Here is a 20,840-nt window from a genome sequence, read left to right on the forward strand (position 1 = left end):
CTCTGGCACTTTCTTTCTTCAGCTCAAAAACATTACATTAATAATCAGCATTTTCTAACACAGTGACAATGTGTCCTGCAGCACTTGTTACACTGCAAGTAATCAGCTTTCTATCACGCTGTGTCTTTAGAATTGCGATTAACAGTTGTCAAATTAAGCATGCTGAAATAAGAAAGTGTTCTAATTTTACCTGGTTTAGTGTGTGTATATATATATATATATATGTTATTATTTTTTCTGTTATATTTTACACATATGCCTGCCAGGTAGGCTTTTCTTTTAAATGAGTAAATTTGATAAATTAAAATATCATTTGTTTTTCCCCACAAAACCTGTACATGGCTGTAGCTATTATTTTATCCCGTTATTTCTGTCCACAGACGTAACCCTGTGTTTTTTTTTTTCGATCTACAAGTGCCAGGGGTCTTTGTGCCAGTAGATGTGGGAAAATTATCTGGAAAATCCTATAGTGCTTTTTTCAGATTTGTGCCTTACTACACTGCAGCATAAAATATGTTTAACTTTGTTATGCCTTATTTTATTTTACTCTTCATTATAATAGTAGTTTTTTTTTTTCAGGTTTTTGAAAACGGCAAAGATTATGGTGAAACCTGTATATATATTAGCCGAAAAGATTTGCAGCAGCCAATAAAGGAGGTGAGTCTTGAACTCTATATTCTGCTGAGAAGACAGATATGTAATGTACCATACAGCCACTGGCCTGGATGTAAAACACTTGAGTATTGTTTGATATTCCACCCAAATAAAAGATCATTTCGCTGTGGCAGGTCTTGGGTATGGGCCCCTTAAAGGAGAACTTCAGGATAACCAAATTTAAGGTGGGTCAGGTAAGGGCTTTTTGTCACTATTTGCAGAATAGTCATTGATGAAACCTACCTCCGTACACACGGCCGGTTTTCCTGCCAGGAAAACTGGCAAGAGCTTTTGGACAGGAAAATCGGACGTGTGTATGCTTCCTTGCAGTTTTCCCAACAGGAAAACAGCCGGGAACCCCGGCGGGAAAATAGAGAACCTGCTCTCTATTTTCCCGTCGGTATTACAGGCGTTTTTTTTTTCTGCCAGATTTGCTAATACTTTCCTATGGGAAACACTGCGAGGCAGTGCCGATGGAGCATACACACGGCTGGGATTCCCGGCCGAAGGTCTCTTGGCAGTTTTTCTGCCAGGTTCTTGGCTTTCACCTCGGTTTTCCCGGCTGACTTTTTACCGCCGGGAAAACCGAGCGCATGTACAGGGCTTAACAGTCTGGCTTTCACTCACAAAAATTCACTAATGACTTACTAACTGCTAAAACCAATAACCATTATTGCATAGTCATACTATTGGACCTTTCTTCTGCGTTTGATACAGTAAACCACCCACTCCTTCTCTTCAAAAAATAAAGGTCCACTGCCTTGGCCTTCAAAACTCTGCTCTTTCTTCATTCTCTTACCTATAGAAGCATTCTATCAGTGCTGCTTACAACTCTATTTTCTTCTCTCTACTTCTTTCTGGAGGAGTCCCCAGGGTTCTGTCGTTGGACCCCCTTCTATTATTTTCCCTTGGTCAGTTGATAACCTCCCTCAGCTTCCAATAACATACATGGCCGGTGCTACCACTAGGCAAACTAGGGAGACCGGCCACTGATGTTTCTACTCTCTTCTCTGTGCAGCAAGCAACTAAGTCTCAGCATCAGCAGGCAGCTGCCACTCCATTCGCACATAGTGTCAGAGGCGCAGCGGCGGCGGAGGACTGTGTTTGTGTCCCGACTTCCGAATGAATGGAAGCAAGCAAACATTCATTGATGGGCACTGGAAGGCTGCATTTGATGGGCGCTGGTGAGGCTGCATTTTATGGCCGCTGGTGAGGCTGCATTCTTGGGCGCTGGTGAGGCTGCATTGATGGGCGCTGATAGGCTGGATTGATGGGCGCTGGTGAGGCTACATTTGATAGGTGCTGGCGGCTGCATTTGGTTCATTAAAAAGGTGGAGTTTACATGGGCAGGCAAAATGGGGTGGGGTCAGGGGTGGAGCCAGGGGGCAGCACAATTAGGTTTCGCCTAGGGTGTCAAAAATACTTGCACCAGCCCTGATAACATATCTGTGCTGATGACACCTAAATCTATTTCTCGACTCCTTACCTCACCCCTCTAGTTTCCTCTCACCTTACTACCTTATTAATGGACACATTAGTATGGATGTCACACCACTTCCTAAAACAAATCTTTCTAAAACTGAGCTCATAATATTGCCCACTACCCCTTTGCCCGCTCCCTTGACTTTTTTGTTATCAAGATGAATACAACTATTGCCCCCCCCCCCCCCCTATCATGCCAGGGTTTTTGTTGTAATCCTGGATTCTGGCCTGTCCTTTCAGACTAAAATTCGATCACTGTCCAAATCTTGCAGACTTCCCCTCCATAACATTTTCAATGTATGCTCCTTCTTAAACAATGACACCACCAAGCTTCCTTTCACTCTCTCGTTTCCGGGACCATTACAGCTCCCTCTTCTTTACACAAGCTATCCACCCTTCAGACAAAGAGAGGCTGCAACAGCTGTACTGACGATCTGATGCTGGTCCAGTCCCTGAACTGGAAAACTGTCAAAGTATGTGCAAAAGAGGTGACCGCACTCCAATCTTCAGAAGTGTAAATTCTCTAATCATAAAAATCCATGCATAACATCACTAAGCCACGATACAACAGGACTGTAGCAGCAAGGTTAACATGTTTCACAAACCAAATTGCTTAATCATAACCTCAACCTATTACAGCTCCCTCCTCTTTGGCCTACCTTTACACATACTAGCCCGTTTTCAGCCTATCTTGAATGCTGTTGCTACACTCATCTACCTTACCAACCACTCAGTGTCTTCCACCCCAATCTACCGATCCCTCCACTGGCTTTGGATTGCCCAAAAAAAAAAAAAAACTTACATACAAAGCAATTCACCTCCCAGCTACAACACCAAAATTGTCTCAGAATATCTCCCAAACTATCCTCATTACTCCTCCCAAGACCTCCTTTTCTTTACTCCCCTTGTCTCCTCCTCCCATGCTTATGTCCAGGGCTTCTCCAGAGCCTGCCCCATCCTCTGGAGCTCTCTAACCCAATCTGTCCGGCTGTCTCCTACTCTGTAAACCTTTAAGCAATCCCTGAAAACTCATCTCTTCTGGGAAGCCTATCCAACCTCCACCTAAAAACTGAGCTTTTACCTTCTCAACCCTTGCAGTAATTACTTTTTGTACCACTTGCCCCTATTAGATTGTAAACTCTCACGGGCAGGGCATTCGTAACCCTCTTGTATTGAATTGTACTGTAACTGTACTGTCTCCCTTTATATTTCTAAGTGCTGCTCAAACTGTTGGTGTTTAATAGATCCTGTATAATAATATTAATAAAATATACTGTCTATGCAGCAGCCCTCATCAGAATCCAAGAATCATTTTCAGGGAAAAAGACATGCCTAACAAGGAACTCGACGAGGAACTCTATGTGTTTCGCCCGTCGAGTTTCTCGGTCGTGTGTACGAGGCCTAAAAGGGTTGGCATTGATGGTTAGATCTCTAGAAAGGATGAAAGTTTATTGCAGTAGCGCTCAACCTATAAACAATGGGAAATTACTGTATATACTCGAGTATAAGCCGAGTTTTTCAGCACATTTCTCGAGTCTCACTGTGTACATCTGCAGCCTCATGCACCTGATCTCCCGGCGCTGTGACGTGCAGTCTAGTCCGCGGCCGTCCAGTGTAACAAAGCCCCGCCTCCTCCTCGTCCATGATAGGCGGAACACTGACTCACTGCTGGGAAACTAATTAGTGTTTTGTCGCGTTCAAGGACGAGGAGGAGATGGGGCTTTGTTACACTGGACGGCCGCCGACTTGACTGACTGTCACAGGTACATGAGGCTGCAGATGGACACAGTGAGGCAGGGAGATGGACACAGTGAGGCAGGGAGATGGACACAGTAGGGCTGCAGATGGACACAGTAGGGCAGGGATATGGTCACAGTGAGGCTGCAGATGGACACAGTGAGGCAGGGAGATAGGCCCAGTGAGTCAGGGAGATGGGCACAGTAAGGCATGCAGATGGGCACAGTGAGGCATGCAGATGGGCACAGTGAGGTATGCAGATGGGCACAGTGAAGCTGCAAATGGGCACAGTGAAGCTGCAAATGAACACAGTGAGTCTGCAGATGGGCACAGTGGGGCTGCAAATGGGCACAGTGAGGCTGCAATTGAGCACAGTGAGGCTGCAAATGGGCACAGTGAGTCTGCAAATGGATACAGTGAAGCTGCAAATGAACACAGTGAGGCTGCAGATGGGTACAGTGGGGCTGCAAATGGGCACAGTGAGGCACAGTGAGGCTGCAATTCAGCACAGTGAGGCTGAAGATGGGCATTGTTGACCTCTTTTTCACTTACAGTAGCTGCTGCATTTCTCACCCTAGGCTTATACTCGAGTCAATAAGTTTCCCAATTTTTTTGTGTTAAAATGAGGTGCCTCGGCTTATATTCGGGTCGGCTTATACTCGAGGATCTACGGTAATTGTATGTATCTCTTGTTTTCTTAGAAAGATTGAAAAACTGCCCAAAATCCAGGTATTTGATCTTGGTTTTAGATTTAAAAGGGTCTAGGATAAAAAAAAATCTGTGGACACTAATATAACTTAGATAACTTTATTGCAGGAATGCACTTTGTGTGCTGTGGTGGCATTAATTTAGAAAGGCACCCTGATGCACAAGTATAGCAGGTGTCAACGCATCCACACCATTTGAAAAAAAAAAATGTAGGGACCTTTTCTGTTGATTTCTATGCATTGGAAGTGTATTTTAAATGAATGGGCTGCCTTAACACAATGCATGTAAATGTGAAAAATAATGCATGGTAATGCACCAAAATGGACTCTAGGGGACCTAACTATTTGTCGTGTGATACACATGCATTCATTGATATCCTCTGGGAACTTCTGTTTGTAGAAAGGCTTATTATTAAGCTGGAAATGTTTAGTCTTGTTTGACTAGTTTAGCCAGTACACCATTGTTTTCTATGATCAGGCCAGAGAACAATCATTTGCACTGAAAAATCAAGTGGGCAGAAGATCTTTAAATGGTCGTATCGCATTCAAACAACCAACCACTCTCTTAAAGGGGTTGTAAAGGTTTTTTTTTTTTTTTTTTCTGAATAGGTTCCTTTAAGCTAGTGCATTGTTGGTTCACTTACTCTTTCCTTCCATTTCCCTTCTAAAAAAAAATTTCTTTGTCTGAATTTCTCACTTCCTGTTCCTCCTCAATAAGCTGTTCAGTAAGCTGTTCTGGCTGACTAACCACCGCTCGGATGATGGGGGCAAGTTTACTGAGGAGAAACAGGAAGTGAGAAATTCAGACAAAGAAAAAAAATTTTTTGAAGGGAAATCGAAGGAAAAGGTAAGTGAACCAACAATGCACTAGCTTAAAGGAACCTATTTAGAAAATAAAAAACAAACCTTTACAACCCCTTTAAAGCACTCATATATACTGTATTTATCGGCGTATAACACGCACCCTAACTTTATAAGGGGAGTTTCAGGAAAAAAACTTTCCACGGCCCACTGCGTATAACACGCAGGCACAGTTTACCCTCTATTTTCAGGGTAAAAAAGTTAGAGTTATACTCCAATAAATACAGTGGGCCATATTCTCAGTAGAGTTACGACGGAGTATCTCAGGAAACTCCGTCGTATCTCTCTTTCCTGACGCATTCATGGCAGCACACACTGGGTTGTGACTCCGCCCCCACAACCTGACAGGATTGGTTAGCTATAAATTTGAAGGGGAGACGCCCCGCACCATTCTCTTTTTTTATCCTCACCTGACAGATTGGACGAACAAGCAAGAAGCATGCCTCTTACCGCAGATCGCCCCAGCAGGTTCAGCCTCTCCTGTTTGGAAGTCCCTCCTGTACAGTCTCTAAATGAGCTTTATGGTGGGAACCCCCGTTCTGGTGGTCTCAGGGGCTCTGGAATTATACTGGCATCTGTAGCAAGCTTTAAAGAAGCTTCAAATCTCGCAGTGGTCCCCACTTTCGCTCTGTCTTTCCTTCCAGTGCAGTGTGTGCTTCCACAAAGGTATTTGTATCATTACATTTGCCACCTAAGGTTAGTCCGTTTTGTACCTTTGCCTGCCTGTTGTTTTTTTCTCAGCTCTGCTGAGCCCTGTGGTTCCTCTGACACCCCATACTCTCGGGGTCACCGCCGCGTACCCCTCAGCGCTCTGCGCATGCACGCAGCTCAGTGATGATGCCGCCGGTCTCCTCTGCCCTCTTCCAAATGGCGGCGCCGTTTAAAAAAAAAAAAAAAAAAAAAAAGGAAACACTCCTATCGCTCTGTAGTTCTGGCTGCAGTCCTGCTGCTCTGCTCTACTCAGAGTGAAGATTGCACCAGGTGTGTGCAGGCTCGTCCCAGTTCAGCCTGGGCCAATTGATTACACAAAAAAAAAAAATAGGAACAAATAGGATAGAAGATATAATACATTTATATATTAATTTATAACATATTATAGGAGAAAGTATATCCATAATTAAACAATTAATATAATCCAAAAAATAAAAAATAAAATAAGGATAGATATATGTATATAAATCATTATATTTAATAAATATAAATGTTGGGGGGGGGGGACATATTGTAATGTTTTCCCTTCTCTCTTTTTTCCCACCTTTCCGGGCTGTCTCCCTGCTATCCTCATGGGGGCCACTGCCCTCGCAGACCACCATCAGCTGACCAGGTATAGAGGCCGTCCAGAAGGTGGTAAGTAGAGAAGAGACAAAAAAGAGAGCTTGGCCACTGACGCTACAGTTTTGGTAGCCCTATCGGGTCAAAAGACGCAAGTTTGCGGCACAGAGGGAGATTCTAGCCATGCTTCCGGCAGAAGGCGCAAGAAGTCACTCAAGGTTACCCTCTTGCTTTCTTCAATCAAGGCATAGCCGCTCGCGTCACAGCCACTCCTGTCATAGTCGGTCCCACCGCAGACAATTACCTTCATCCCAGATGGAGCTATCTTACCCGCACCACAGCAAATGTTTGCCAAATATGCGGGGCGCCAGCCTTGCCAGGGGAATTGGCCTGCCGCTCGTGCTTCATTGAAGTAACCAAGGATTCAGAGGCCAGAGTATATACTAAGCTCCTAGGAGAATCGCACAGGGATCAATTGTGGGCGATCCTTCCCCAAGCACATCGCCCAGCACCCGGCCGTTACGCCAGGCTGCAAAAACCCTCTCTAAGAATGAGGAGTGTGAGCAGGCGTCGGACTGTCTCTTCTTTAGTTGAACCATTTGCCCATTCAGTCGAGGAAGCGATCGGCTGGGAAGGGGTTATGGCAGAACCTCTGAAGGTTCAGAAATATTTCCTGGTGCTGAAAAGGGGGCCCTGAATCATTTCCCTTCATCAAAGAGCTGGAAAACCTCATAAAGGATGAGTGGGGGAGATCGCATAAGCGGCCCAGTATGAGCAACAAGTTTGCAGATTGTACCCCTTGTGGGAGTCTAGGATCAATTCTTTGATCAATGCAACTACGGTCGATTCATCTTTAATGCGACTCGCTAGAGACGTTTCTCTACCGATTGAAGATGCAGTTACCATCCGGGACGTTCTTGATCGTAAAATCAATATATAACTGAAGAAAGCCTGCTCCACGACAGGAGACGCTAGTAGGCCGGCTATCACCACGGCGGCAGTAGCTAAAACTATCGCTGCATGGGCGGCTAACATTGAGAATTCCATTCTAGAAGGAGCCGACCAGGGGAAGATATTCTCCTCCCTGCAGGGAAATTAAGTTGGCTTACGGCTCCTGAGGGGGCGACTTCATGACTGGGAAGAGCCTTATGGCTGAGACCCTGGATAGCGGAGACAGCATCAAAATCTACTGGTGCAAAACTCCATATGGCGGCTCAAGTGTATTTGGCACAAAGATGGACTTGGTCATCTCCAAGGTTACCGGGGGAAAATCCGGGCTGATTCCCTCCGATAGGAGACCAGAGCCCCAGAAGGGCCCCGCTTACAGACGCGATCTTCCTGTCAAGTACAGGGATGCTAGATCCTACCGTCCCGGCAGGAAATTTAGGAGGGACTGGAATACTCGACCCTCCATGTATTTACAGTAAGCCAAGGCTATCACAGCCGGGGAACAGCAGAAGTCCTTTTTGAGGGTCCGTCTGCCCACCCAGCTCAGGTGGGCACCAGACTCAAGAGATTCGCTCGGATATGGGCAACTCGTATAACAGATTCATGGACACTATCCTCTATCAAGACCGGTCACAATTGGAAATTCATGGGCACATTGCCAGGGAACACATTCCAGCCTACCAAGTACCTCCACACCAGAAAGGGAGGGGGTTTTATTCCCCTTTATTTCTGGTACAAAAAAAAAAAAACAGGGGATCTACGTCCAGTCCTGGACCTAAAGAGGTTCAACAGACGATCAAAATAGAGGCCCTCAGATTGGAAAAGCCTTCAGTCCATTTTGTTGACAGTGGACGTGGGAGACTGGATGCTATCTCCTAGATTTTTCGGACGTTTACCTTCACGTCCCGATCATCCCGCCTTCCAGAGGTCCCTTCGGTTCTCAATCTATTAATCTCATTTCCAATTTTGGTGCCCCCCATTCGGCATCGCCTCAGCACCCAGAGCATTCAGCAAGTCAGGGTGTTCCTAGGGGCAGAATAATATACCAGGTTGTACCGGGTGCAACTCCCTCAAGAGAGGCTGAAGCCCTTACTCCAGAAGGTACAGAATCTGCTATCATCCAGACGTCTACTGTCAGAGCCTGCCTCAGTACCCGGGGGTCCATGTCAGCATCCATACCTTTGATACAGTGGCCCCTGTGACACATGCAAGTCTTACAGAACTCCTTTCTCAGGCAGTGGAATGGAACGTCAATACTCCAAACCATTCACATCCCGAACTGGGTAAAGCAATTAGTATGGTGGTGGACACACCCGTCCAACCTCAGGGAGTCCATTCCAATAGTTCCCCCAAGTCCAGAAGTAGTAACATCGAACGCCAGCCAGGGGGGATGGGGTCCACACTATCTAGACCAAGTAGCCCAAGGACAGTGGCACTTTCGGGCTCAGGGCATAGTGTCAAATATTTTAGAGCTCAGAGCAGCCTTTCAGGCTCTCCTGGCCATTGCGCCTCTTCTAGAGGGGAAGAGTGTCCTGATCAGGATGGACAACAAGTAGCGGTGTCATGTATCCAGATACAGGGGGGCATCAGGAGTCGCACGCTTCAAGAGGAAGCTTGCCCATATTGGAAAGGGCACAAGTGCACCTGTTAGATCTATGGGCAGTGTATGTCCCGGCAACACAGAATTCGTTGGCCAACTACCTAAGCCGAGAGACACTTTCAAACAACGAATGGTCCCTGAACCAACAGGTATTCTCCATTCTTACGAAAACTTGTGGAATACCAGAAGTCGACCTAGCGGCCACGCCAAAGAACTCCAAGTGTCAGAGGTTCCTGTCCAGAGCTCACTTTCCATCAGCCGAAGGGACAAACTGCCTAGCTCTTCCATGGAGCTTCGAGCTGGGGTACATTTTTCTTCCAACTTCTCGGATTACAAGATTCCTGTCCCGACTTCGGAGGTCCTCAGCCACGGTTATTGTACTAATACCGTTACGACCGAGGAGGCCATGGTTTACGACCCTGCTACAACTAGGTACGCGGCCTCCAATACATCTTCCAGTAACCTGGGATCTCATACATCAGAGGCAATTCTTCCATCCAGCCCAGAGAAGCTGCATTTGCCAGCTTGGAAGTTGAGAGGGCTAGGTTAGGGGAACTAGGATACTCTCAGGAGGTAATATCAACCTTATTACAAGCTCTAAGGAGCTCCACTGATGTCACCTATACTAGGATCTGGGAGAGGTTCGTGTCGTCGCAGCAAAGAGATTGGAATCCCATCTCAAATTCTTGAATTTCTTCAGTCAGGGCTTAACAAGGGCCCGGGCCCGGGTACCCTGAAGGTGCAAGTATCCGCCCTTTCAGCATGACGGGTACTAGATGGGCTCTTCATCATCCGGTCACTCTGTTCCTCAGGGCCTGCGTAAGATCAGACCACCTAGGAGGCCAGCCTTTCCAAAAGGGGATCTCTGTGTAGTACTCGAGGCCCTGTCCAATCCACCCTTTTCTCCATTCAACTTAGTCTCACCGTGGAACCTAGCTCTGAAGATGGCTTCCCGTATTGCGATCACCTCAGCTAAGAGGACGTCGGAGATACAAGCACTTATGGCTACGGAACCCCTATTTAGTGTTCTCCCCTGACAGAGTGGTTCTGAAGCCCTCAGACCATTTTTATCCAAGGGTAACTTCCTCCTTTCATTATAACCAGGACATCGTCCTTCCATCTTTTACTAATGAGAGGGGCGAGTCCCATGACTAGGATGTCAAGTCTACCATCTCCAGTTACTTCACAGCTACATCTCAGGAAGACGGATTCTGTCTTAATTATCCCACACGGGAGCAGACGAGGTCAGCCAGCTACCTCCCGTACCATTACCTCTTGGTTGTTAGTGCTATCGCGGAGACCTATTCCATCCAGCAACTTACGACTCCTAAAGAGCATTAGGGCTCATTCGACAGGAGCAGTGGCCACTTCTTGGGCAGCATTTTGCGGGATTTCACCGGAAACCATAGGTAGAGCAGCAACTTGGTCTTCCCAACACATCTTAATTTCTCACTACAGAGTGGATTCTGCTCTCCTGGCTACCGTCGACTTTGGCAGATCTGTTCTTAGAGCCAATTCCTCAGCGCTATAGAGAATAAATATTACTGTTTTCTTGCACCCTCCCGACTGGCGAGTTATTTCCCAGTGTGTGCTGCCATGAATGCGTCAGGAAAACGGAAAATTGTATACTCACCTTTCCGTAATTTTCCTTTCCTGACGCATCTTCATGGCAGCACACAGATGCCCGCCCTATTGTTTTATGATGATATATACAGAGAATGGTGCGGGGCGTCTCCCCTTCAAATTTATAGCTAACCAATCCTGTCAGGTTGTGGGGGCGGAGTCACAACCCAGTGTGTGCTGCCATGAAGATGCGTCAGGAAAGGAAAATTACGGAAAGGTGAGTATACAATTTTCCGTTTTTTTGACCCGCGTATCTATGCGAGTGATTCCTAGAATCATTTTCGCATAGATACGCTGAAGATCCGACATGTGTAAGTCACTTACACTGTCGGATCTTAAATGTAATTCGCCACCGGCCGCTAGGTGGCGTTTACGTTCAGGTCTCATTTGTTTATGCAAATGAGCCTGATACGCCGATTCCCGAACGAAATCGCGTTGCGTAACCGTCGCTTACGTCGTTTGCGTAAGCATAAGGTTACCCCTGCTATATGAGGGGCAACCTTACGCCAGTCCCACGTATGCCATGTTAAGTATGGCGTCGGGTCCGCGTCGTCTTTTCCCGTCGGGTACGTCGTTTTCCTAAGTCGTTCTTGAATACGACTTTACGTCAATGACGCACAGGTCGGTGTCATTGACGTTTTCCGCCGAGAACTGGAGCATGCGCACTGGGCTATTTTTAGCCCGGCGCATGCGCAGTTCGATCGAAACGGGGGCGCGTTTAATTTAAATATAAGCCGCCCCCTTTGAAATACGCGGGGATACGCCGGGCCTTTTACACTACGCCTCCGCAAACTACGGAGCAAGTGCTTGAAGAATACGGCACTTGCTCCAGTAAGTTGCGGCGGCATAGTGTAAATAGCTTACGCGAGGCCGCCGCAGATTATTGGAGAATATGGCCCAGTATGTTTTTTTTTGCCATTGTATAGCTGATTTTCCTTGTTTTTAAACAATTTTAAATAAGGCAGAGGAACATTTTGACATTTACCTTTTTTTTCAATATTAATTTTTTTTTATTATTATTGATTACGTCTTGTTTTGTATCTTTTCAACAATAGTACTTTAGAGATCTTTTGAAATATATATTTATTGCTACTTATAATGCAACAGACTATAAGGAGCACACAACTATCACCTTGTGTATTTTTTTGTATTTCTTTTAACTTAATTAGTTTATATGAACTGAATAACATTAGTTTTTTTTAATATCCATATTAATTTCAGTGGCTAAAAAAATATACATTAGTGATATTTAATATCTATATTAATTTTAGTGGCTAAAAAAATTCAAGCTAAACTAAAACCTACATGTTCCTAAATAGTAAGGACAGGCCCTTGGGTAATGACTGCGCTCTCAATAAGCATTTTTTATAAATAAATACATATTAGTAATAAAATATGGTCTGCATTGCATATTTGAAATGTTTTACTTCCTATAAGTATTGTTATTTTTAGATTACAAGAGAATAATATTTTATTGTATGTCACTTTTTATTAAACACATTGTTTATACATATATTGTTACTCGAGAGATCAGTGTTATATTCTACAATAAATGACAATGTAGTGCATCATTATTAAATGTTGTAACACAAAAGGCTTATTAAGGAATTAAATAATAGCTTTTTCCTGGAATATTTGCATGTTAAATATTCATTAATAGTTATTTTTTCCTCTGGCATGAATAGTATTTAGTATTATGTGTCATATAACTTATCATCTTCAAGTTCACTAGCTCAAAATAATTTGCAAAACACTGTGTATAAGGTATACTAGAATTTATATAACCAGATCTTCTGCTTGGCTTAGAACAATGTTTTTTTTTCCTTTAGCCCTTCTTTATACTTTCTTTGTACCATCTGATCAGATAAATCACGAAACTATATAAAAGGATGATCGTTTTCCTTATTAAAGCACAATTATTATATATAAAAAAAAAAGGATTAGATGTAAATGAGATAAAAGGTTGATCGTTTTCCTTATTAAAGCACAATTATTATTAAAAAAAAAAGGATTAGATGTAAATGAGATAAAAGGTTTGTATAACCTTTTATCTCATTTACATCTAATCCTTTTTTTTTTTTTTCTTATAATAATTGTGCTTTAATAAGGAAAACGATCATCCTTTTATATAGTTTCGTGATTTATCTGATCAGATACAGATATAATGGATATTTTTCATTATATTTACAACAATTTAGGAATCATATTTAATACAATGAAGAGTAAGTCAATTGTATATTGACTTACTCTTCATTGTATTGAATATGATTCCTAAATTGTTGTAAATATAATGAAAAATATCCATTATATTTTTATGTAAAATTTTAGTTATTTCGTTTTTCTATTCATATTTCTCCCTGATGTATTTTTCATAAATGTTTCCTTATATAGTAAAATATAATGGAAGGTGTTTCTTTTATTTGTGTATATTTCACATTGTGATGTCACTGCTTGTTGTGTTAATTTTTTTCTTGCATCATCTTGACATATTATCCAACGTATCTCAGATGAACGCACAGGAAAACATGATTTCTTCTGATTTCTGCAAGTCATTGTTTATTTACTCTTGTCTTCACATTCCTCCTCCCTTTAAAAAAAAAAAAAAATGAGAAAAAAAAAAAAAAAAAAACAGTATGAATGCCGATGTTATCACGAGTCAGGACAATTACCCAAATATGGAGTTTAGTCAGCGTAGTAAAATGGCTGCAGTTGTTTCCCTAATCATTGTGCTTCTACTCTGCTGACATTATAGCTTTTATCCCAATGAGATCTTGGCAGGTGAATGCTGATGACGCTTTATGATGAGACTGTATAGACTCTATATGAATTCAGTTTTCTTGCTGTTCTGCTTTGGTGAAATTATTTTATTTCATTTAGTGTTTTTTTTTTTGTGTTTTTTTCCTTTTTGTGCATCTCATTATTACTTGTGTCATTTAATTTTACTTTATACTTTTTTTGATTGCCTTTCTGTGAAAAAAAAAAAAATAATACGGCTTGTTTATTGGCACAAGAATAGCCTGGATAGTTGAAAAGAGCTTCTATAACCTTCAGGAGTAATTTACAGCTTTGTTTATCCTTAAAAACAACAAAAAACACTTTAATTATCCCTTCCCCATTTACTCCAATGCATTTTACCAAAATAGCAAAATTTTGCAAAGAAATCTCCTAGATTTCAACAAAATTTTAGGGAGATGAAAACTATCAATTTCCCTGATCACTACTTGTTTATTTTTTTACACATTATATACACCATATTATCAAAAAAACAACAAAAAAAATTGCCTGCGCGCCCCCCGCTCGCCCCCGACTCCCGTGCGAGTGCCCGGCGAGTGCTCCTGTCAGGGAGAGAAATGCTGATCTTCTGTTCATACAATGTATGAACAGAAGATCAGTCATTTTCCCATGTCAGTCCCACCCCCCCACAGTTAGAACACACACCCAGGGAACATACTTAACTCCTTCCCCGCCCCCTAGTGTTAACCCCTTCCCTGCCAGTGGCATTTTTATAGTAATCCAATGCATTTTTATAGCACTGATCGCTATAAAAATGCCAATGGTCCCAAAAATGTGTCAAAAGTGTCCGAAGTGTCCACCATAAATTCGCAGTACCGAAAAAAAAAAATCGCTGATCGCCGCCACTACTAGTAAAAAAAAAATATTAATAAAAATGCCATAAAAATACCCCCTATATTGTAAACGCTATAACTTTTTTCTGCAAACCGATCAATAAACGCTCATTGCGATTTTTTTTTACAAAAAATATGTAGAAGAATACTTATCGGCCTATACTGAGGAAAACATTTTTTTTTATATATTTTTGGGGGATATTTATTATAGCAAAAAGTAAAAAATATTCATTTTTTTTCAAGATTGTCGCTCTATTTTTGTTTATAGCGCAAAAAACTAAAAACCGCAGAGGTGATCAAATACCACCAAAAGAAAGCTCTATTTGTGGGGAAAAAAGGACGCTAATTTTGTTTGGGAGCCACGTCGCACGACCGCGCAATTGTCAGTTAAAGCGACGCAGTGGCGAATCGCAAAACGTGCTCTGGTCTTTGACCAGCAATAGGGTCCGGGGGTTAAGTGGTTAAGAACTTTTTGAACACCAGTTAAAATATTGAGCATCTGGTACTTCTGGCTGATTTTTCGTAAATGTTTTTTTTTTTTTCAAAAAAAAAAAATGTTATTTACAAATGAAGATCTACCATTATATTTGGTATTATTGGTTATTTATATTGATTTAATAACAGTTCAAACTTGCAGGCATTTTTGCAGCTGCACATATGTTAGCAATAGCTTAAATAAAATGTGGTATTTACTCCATCTTCAATTATTCTGCATAGAAAATTTAAAAACAATTACTATTTAATGCTAAATGATATTGGGGTTTGGTGACCCTGGTACCAAAAAAAAGTGATACATTTAAACTCAATTTTTTATAAGGAAACATTTCATATAGATTGCCATTATGACATTCAGTTTGCAAAGTATGCTATATTTTATTACATGCTTGTTGGCAATCACTGTATATATATATATATTTATCAATGCCATTTCTGCTAGGAGAGAGGGAAGAACTCACCCTGCAGTTGTTGTAAGCTGATCGCTGTGCTTTTTATCTTATTTCCAGAATCCGACATAAATTAGCCTTAAGAAAACTGATGTTTGTACTAGGAGTCTGCCATTTGTTTGCTGCATGTACTACATAGGAAATACATATATGCAGTATTTAATATTTACCTGATTATAAAATATAATTTTTACATTTTTATTTTAGTTCTGAAAGCAGTAATAAACCAAAAAGCAAGCATTTATTATATTGCAGCTTACCAATTCTTAGATATGATGGCTACATTAGTTTTCTTTTTTAGACTTTTTTCCCCCTTTATTGTCAGTCGATGATCTAGCTAGTAACGTCTCTTGTTTTTTTAAAAGCACAAGCTGCCTTGCAGATGTAGCAGTTGCAGGGTTGAGATAATTAATTTACTACTGACTCGGGTGTTTATAGTGATCAGTTTTTTTTTATTTATGTCCCTAAAGTAAAAAAAATGATTTGCTGTAACTGCTTAAAAAGTGTTAGCTGGAGTTCAGCTTCATTTGGTTAGTGCAGGAGTCTCAAACTGGCGGCCCTTCAGCTGTTGCGGAATTACAAGTCCCATCATGCCTCTGCCTGAGGGAGTCATGCTTGTAACTGTCAGCCTTGCAATGCCTCATGGGACTTGTAGTTTCGCAACAGCTGGAGGGCCGCCAGTTTGAGACCCCTGGGTTAGTGTATCTAAATCTGCTAGTCCATTTAACACTCCCCTCCCCCGAGATTAACAATACTGCTGTCCAAAGGTGCCCCTATTAAATCTTTGGTTTTTGGGTTTAACCACTTCAGCCCCGGACCATTTGGGTGGTCAAAGACCAGGCCACTTTTTGCGATTCGGCACTGCGTCACTTTAACCACTTAGGGACCGCTTCCTGCAGATATACGTCGGCAGAATGGCACGGCTGGGCAAAAGCACGTACCTGTACGTCCTCTTTAAATGCCCATACGTGGGTCGCGCTGTGAGCCACCAGTGCCCCTGGACATCTGGCCACATGCAGTAGTGCATACACCAGGGGCTTTACTACACAGATTGTACTGCTCATATATCAAGTTAAAATAATAATAAAAAAAAAATGTTGCTAATCTTTCAAAATGCCTGTATACCGCCTTACTCGTAAAACAAGGTATTACAGTATAGGTTCAAAAAATCTAATATAGTCCACCAGTAATATTCCAATTCCCCCACCAAGTGACCAAACAAGACACTTTCAGACATGATATTTTGATTTATAACCACCCCATGCCTCATTAACTTGCCAAAAATAAGCATGGACCTATATAAAATATTCCCTGAAAAGGTTGGGTTGTACCAAAGGTATGGAAAATAGTTGCAGTTGGCTGTCAAGGCCAGTTTTTCTAAACTAGGGTTCCTCTGGTCTGGAGCTTTCTAGACTTTCCTTGAGCAAGGCACCAATGAACTTTTTAGCTGTCCATAAGGGGGTGATTTTTTTCCACTGACTGCACTTTGGGGTGTAGATATAGGAATTATTAGCAGGAGTTTTCTGAAACCAAAAAGTTATTTCTAGGGTTCCTCCATGTTAAAAAGAGTGTGAAAGGCTGCTCTAGAGTTATAGACAGAGGGCTTCCAAATGCTTCGATTCATCGACTCAAAGCACTACAAAGCCTCCCTGGCAGTCCAATGCACAAAATGAGTGCTGGCTTTCAAACAAGCCCGTCCAGGCTAGGAGAAGCAAATCAAAAGACAGAAGGTGGAAACAGTGCATACCAGAGCCCAGACACTATACAGATAGGTGAAGATACAGCTTCAGCCTAAGCTCCTGACTCCTCTGACATGTTTCGCCCCAGCCATGGGGCTTAATCATAGAGATGATTAAGCCCCATGTGTGGGGGCGAAACATATTATGAATCTTTGTTGCAAAGTTTAACCCTTTACAGAAAAATCAGATAACGAGCTGGTTTACGACGAGAAACACGCTTGTGTGTATGCTTATAAACCCGCGCATGCTCAGAATAAAGTATGAGATGGGAGCGCACCTTCAGTAAAAGTAGCGTTTGTAATGGAGATAGCACATTCGTCACACTGTAACAGACTGAAAAGCGCGAATCGTCTCTCACCAAACTTTTACTTAACACGCGGTAACATGAGATTAGCAAAAGCAGCCCCAAGGGTGGCGCCAGTGGAATCAAACTTCCCCTTTTTAGTGCCGTCGTACGTATTGAACGTCACCGCGTTTGACGACAAGATTTTGTCTCGACAGTGTGTATACAAGAACCACGTCGAGGAAAACAACGTTTCTTTTACGACGAGATTCTTGGTCTTGTGTACGAGGCATTAGGCCTCATGCACACTGGATGTTTTTACAGCTGCTGTTTTTAGCTTTACGCATTTTTTTCTGCAGCCAGTAAACTCGCCAGCATGTTTTCCTATGCACACATAGGCTTTTATCAGCGTTTTTTGGCAGGGGCGTTTTGCTGGCTGGAAAAAAAACCCAGAACAAGTGGGGTTGAAGAGGAGTTTTTCAGCTGTAAAAATGCTCTAAAAAAACACAAAAAAATGCTGTAAAATGCGACTATTCTGCATTTATGAGGGTTTTTGAGCCAAAAGCTTTTCTGGGAGTATGGTTTCGTTAAAAAAAGCTAAAAACACAAACCCTAACAAATGCTAGAATACCAGAAAAACAAATTCTACAGCTACAGCTTTCTACAGCTAAGGCCTCATACACACGACCGAGGAACTCGTCGTAAATGAAACATCGTTTTCCTCGAAGAGTTCTTTGTTAGGCTTGTCGAGAAACTTGTGATATAAGATTGGCCTCTACAGGATACATATGGTGTAAAGTTAGTTAAAAGTACCATCATCCAAGATTCTAAGTTGAATAAAGATTGGAATTTGGGTCCCAAACCAAAAACCAGGGAGATTGTGGGCGATTGGACTATTGCGGTACGGTAAAAAAATTTAAAAAATGCACGTATAAAGAAAAATACAATTTTTATTAATATTGATGTAAAACAATAAAATACAAACAAACATGTAAATTAAAAAAGTGACACTCCATATGTATCACCACAGTAATCGACCCCTAAGAGGGGGAAGGTCATAGTGGGAGTAGAGGTCACTAGGAGTTTCTCTACTAGTTTCGCGGACATTGCCGCTTCTTCAGGAGAACAGTCTACGACCCCCACCATCCACGGGGGCAGGAGTGACCAGGTGAGGTCTCCTGCGGCGACCAGCGGGGGACATATGTGTGGATGGACTTAAAATCTGTACTGGTAAGTGACAGGAATAAGGGGTCCCTGGGAAGGGGACCCAGCCGGAACTGGTGCTGGGACAACATGGTGGTTGAAGGCAGCAAGGGCACTGCTTGGTGCATAGATGAAGAGCACAAACAATTGCACCTGGGACTGGACATTATAGCCAGGGTAACTGGGCACTGACAGCAATCCGGGACCCAGCGTCCGTCTCACTTTACCCAGTGCCCAGTTACCCTGGCTATAATGTCCAGTCCCAGGTGCAATTGTTTGTGCTCTTCATCTATGCACCAAGCAGTGCCCTTGCTGCCTTCACAATCCAATTTTATGGCCATAATTGTCTGATGGACATATTGTGCCAGATAATCTGACCGTGTGTATGCTCCATCAGACAATTGTTGGCTGAATTAATGACAACAATAGTTGGCTGTTCATGCTCACCAACTGGCAATAAATCTGTTACGTCGGTTTATCCGATCGTGTGTACACAAGTCCGTCCAACTAAAATCCAAAGTACAAACACGCATGCTCAGAACCAATGCTAAACATCAAACAACAATAGCAAAAGTTGCCCAAAGGGTGGCAGTAAAAATCTGAAAAACCACGTGGTTTGGTGAATGTTGGCTGAAAATGTTGTGCCATCTGTATGCAGTTCACGGCCAACGCCCTTCGGACCAAAATCCACGGAAAAGTCAGCTGGAAGTCCGATCGTGTGTACGAAGCTTTTCTCTGGAGACATTTATTCTCTCTTTCTATTGTGTCCTCGGAACAGTAATGCCGCGTACACACGATCGGAATTTCCGATGAAAAAAGTCAGATGGACTTTTTTTCCGTCTGTGTTTAGAAATAGAACATGTTTTATTTTTTTCCGATGGACAAAAAAAACAATAGGAAATTCCTATCGTCTGTGTGCAACTCCGACGGAGAAAAAACCCACGCATGCTCAGAATCAAGTTGACGCATGCTCGCAAGCATTAAACTTAATTTTTCTCGGCTCGTTGTAGTGTTTTACGTCACCGCGTTTTGGACAGTGTGTATGCAACACTGATGGAAGTCAGCTTCATCGGAAAATCCCATCAGATTTTATTCCATCGGAAATTCCGATCGTGTGTACGCGGCATAAGAGTAGAGAATCTCCCTAATAAAACACAATCTCAAAAAAGGTGGAAACTTACAGGAGTTTAACCATTCCATACTCTATTCAAAAGAAAAAGTTTATACTTTAGTTATACTTTAAGGCTGCATTCACACCTGAGCGTCGGTCGTTTTTTTGGGCGTTTTTTTCCGGCGTTTTGTCGCGCGTATTCATGCTTATTTGCGCGTTTGCATACAGCGTCGTCCGACGTTTTAGCCAATAGAAAAAATTATCATCTTTTCATCACTTGTTGCTATGTTGGTAGATTTGTTTAATCTTCTGCCTGGGTGAAAAGTTCTATTGATTAATGCGACAAAACGTCCGTAGCAAACGCTCGTTGTCGCGCAAGTCGCTTGAATCGAGCGTTTCCATTACTTTCTATGGGAAATGGAAACGCTCAAATACGCCCAAACCGCCCGATAAAAAAGGGTCCGGAACTTGTTTGAGTTTCAAGCGTTCGGCATTTGGGCGTTTGGCGTGCAGATGTGAACCATCTCCATAGGGTATAATGTTATTTTTCCCCTCCAGCGTATTGTAGCGTCGCGCTTCAGGTGACAAAACGCCTAGGTGTGAATGCAGCCTTAGTTCTTCCATGGTTAGAGGATCACCAATAGACAAGGTCTTGCCCATGGATAAAATTAAAGCGGGAGTTCACCCGAAATGTTTTTTTTCAAACATTAGATTGAGGCTCATTTTGTGAAGGGGAATCGGGTAGTTTTTTTAAAATCGAAGCAGTACTTACCGTTTTAGAGAGCGATCTTCTCCGCCGCTTCCGGGTATGGTCTTCGGGACTGAGTGTTCCTATTTGATTGACAGGCTTCCGACGGTCGCATACATCGCGTCACGAGTAGCCGAAAGAAGCCGAACGTCGTGCGGCTCTATACGGCGCCTGCGCACCGACGTTCGGCTACTTTCAGAAAATCGTGACGCGATGTATGCGACCGTCGAAAGCCTGTCAATCAAATAGGAACGCCCAGTCCCGCAGCCCATACCCGGAAGCGGCGGAGAAGAGCGCTCTCT

General features: G+C 42.8%; 1 protein-coding gene across 1 annotated transcript in view; it reads left to right on the top strand.

The window, feature by feature from the left end:
• LOC120916783 (doublecortin domain-containing protein 1-like) overlaps positions 1-20,840 on the top strand; it is a 113,791-nt gene that overhangs the window by 22,243 nt on the left and 70,708 nt on the right. Inside the window, exon 3 of the mRNA XM_040327719.1 lies at positions 580-657. Within this exon, the coding sequence (XP_040183653.1) occupies positions 580-657 (78 nt within the window). The remainder of the gene's footprint in view (positions 1-579; positions 658-20,840) is intronic.

The sequence above is a fragment of the Rana temporaria genome, chromosome 11 (assembly GCF_905171775.1).
Source record: "Rana temporaria chromosome 11, aRanTem1.1, whole genome shotgun sequence".
Classification (NCBI taxonomy): domain Eukaryota; kingdom Metazoa; phylum Chordata; class Amphibia; order Anura; family Ranidae; genus Rana; species Rana temporaria.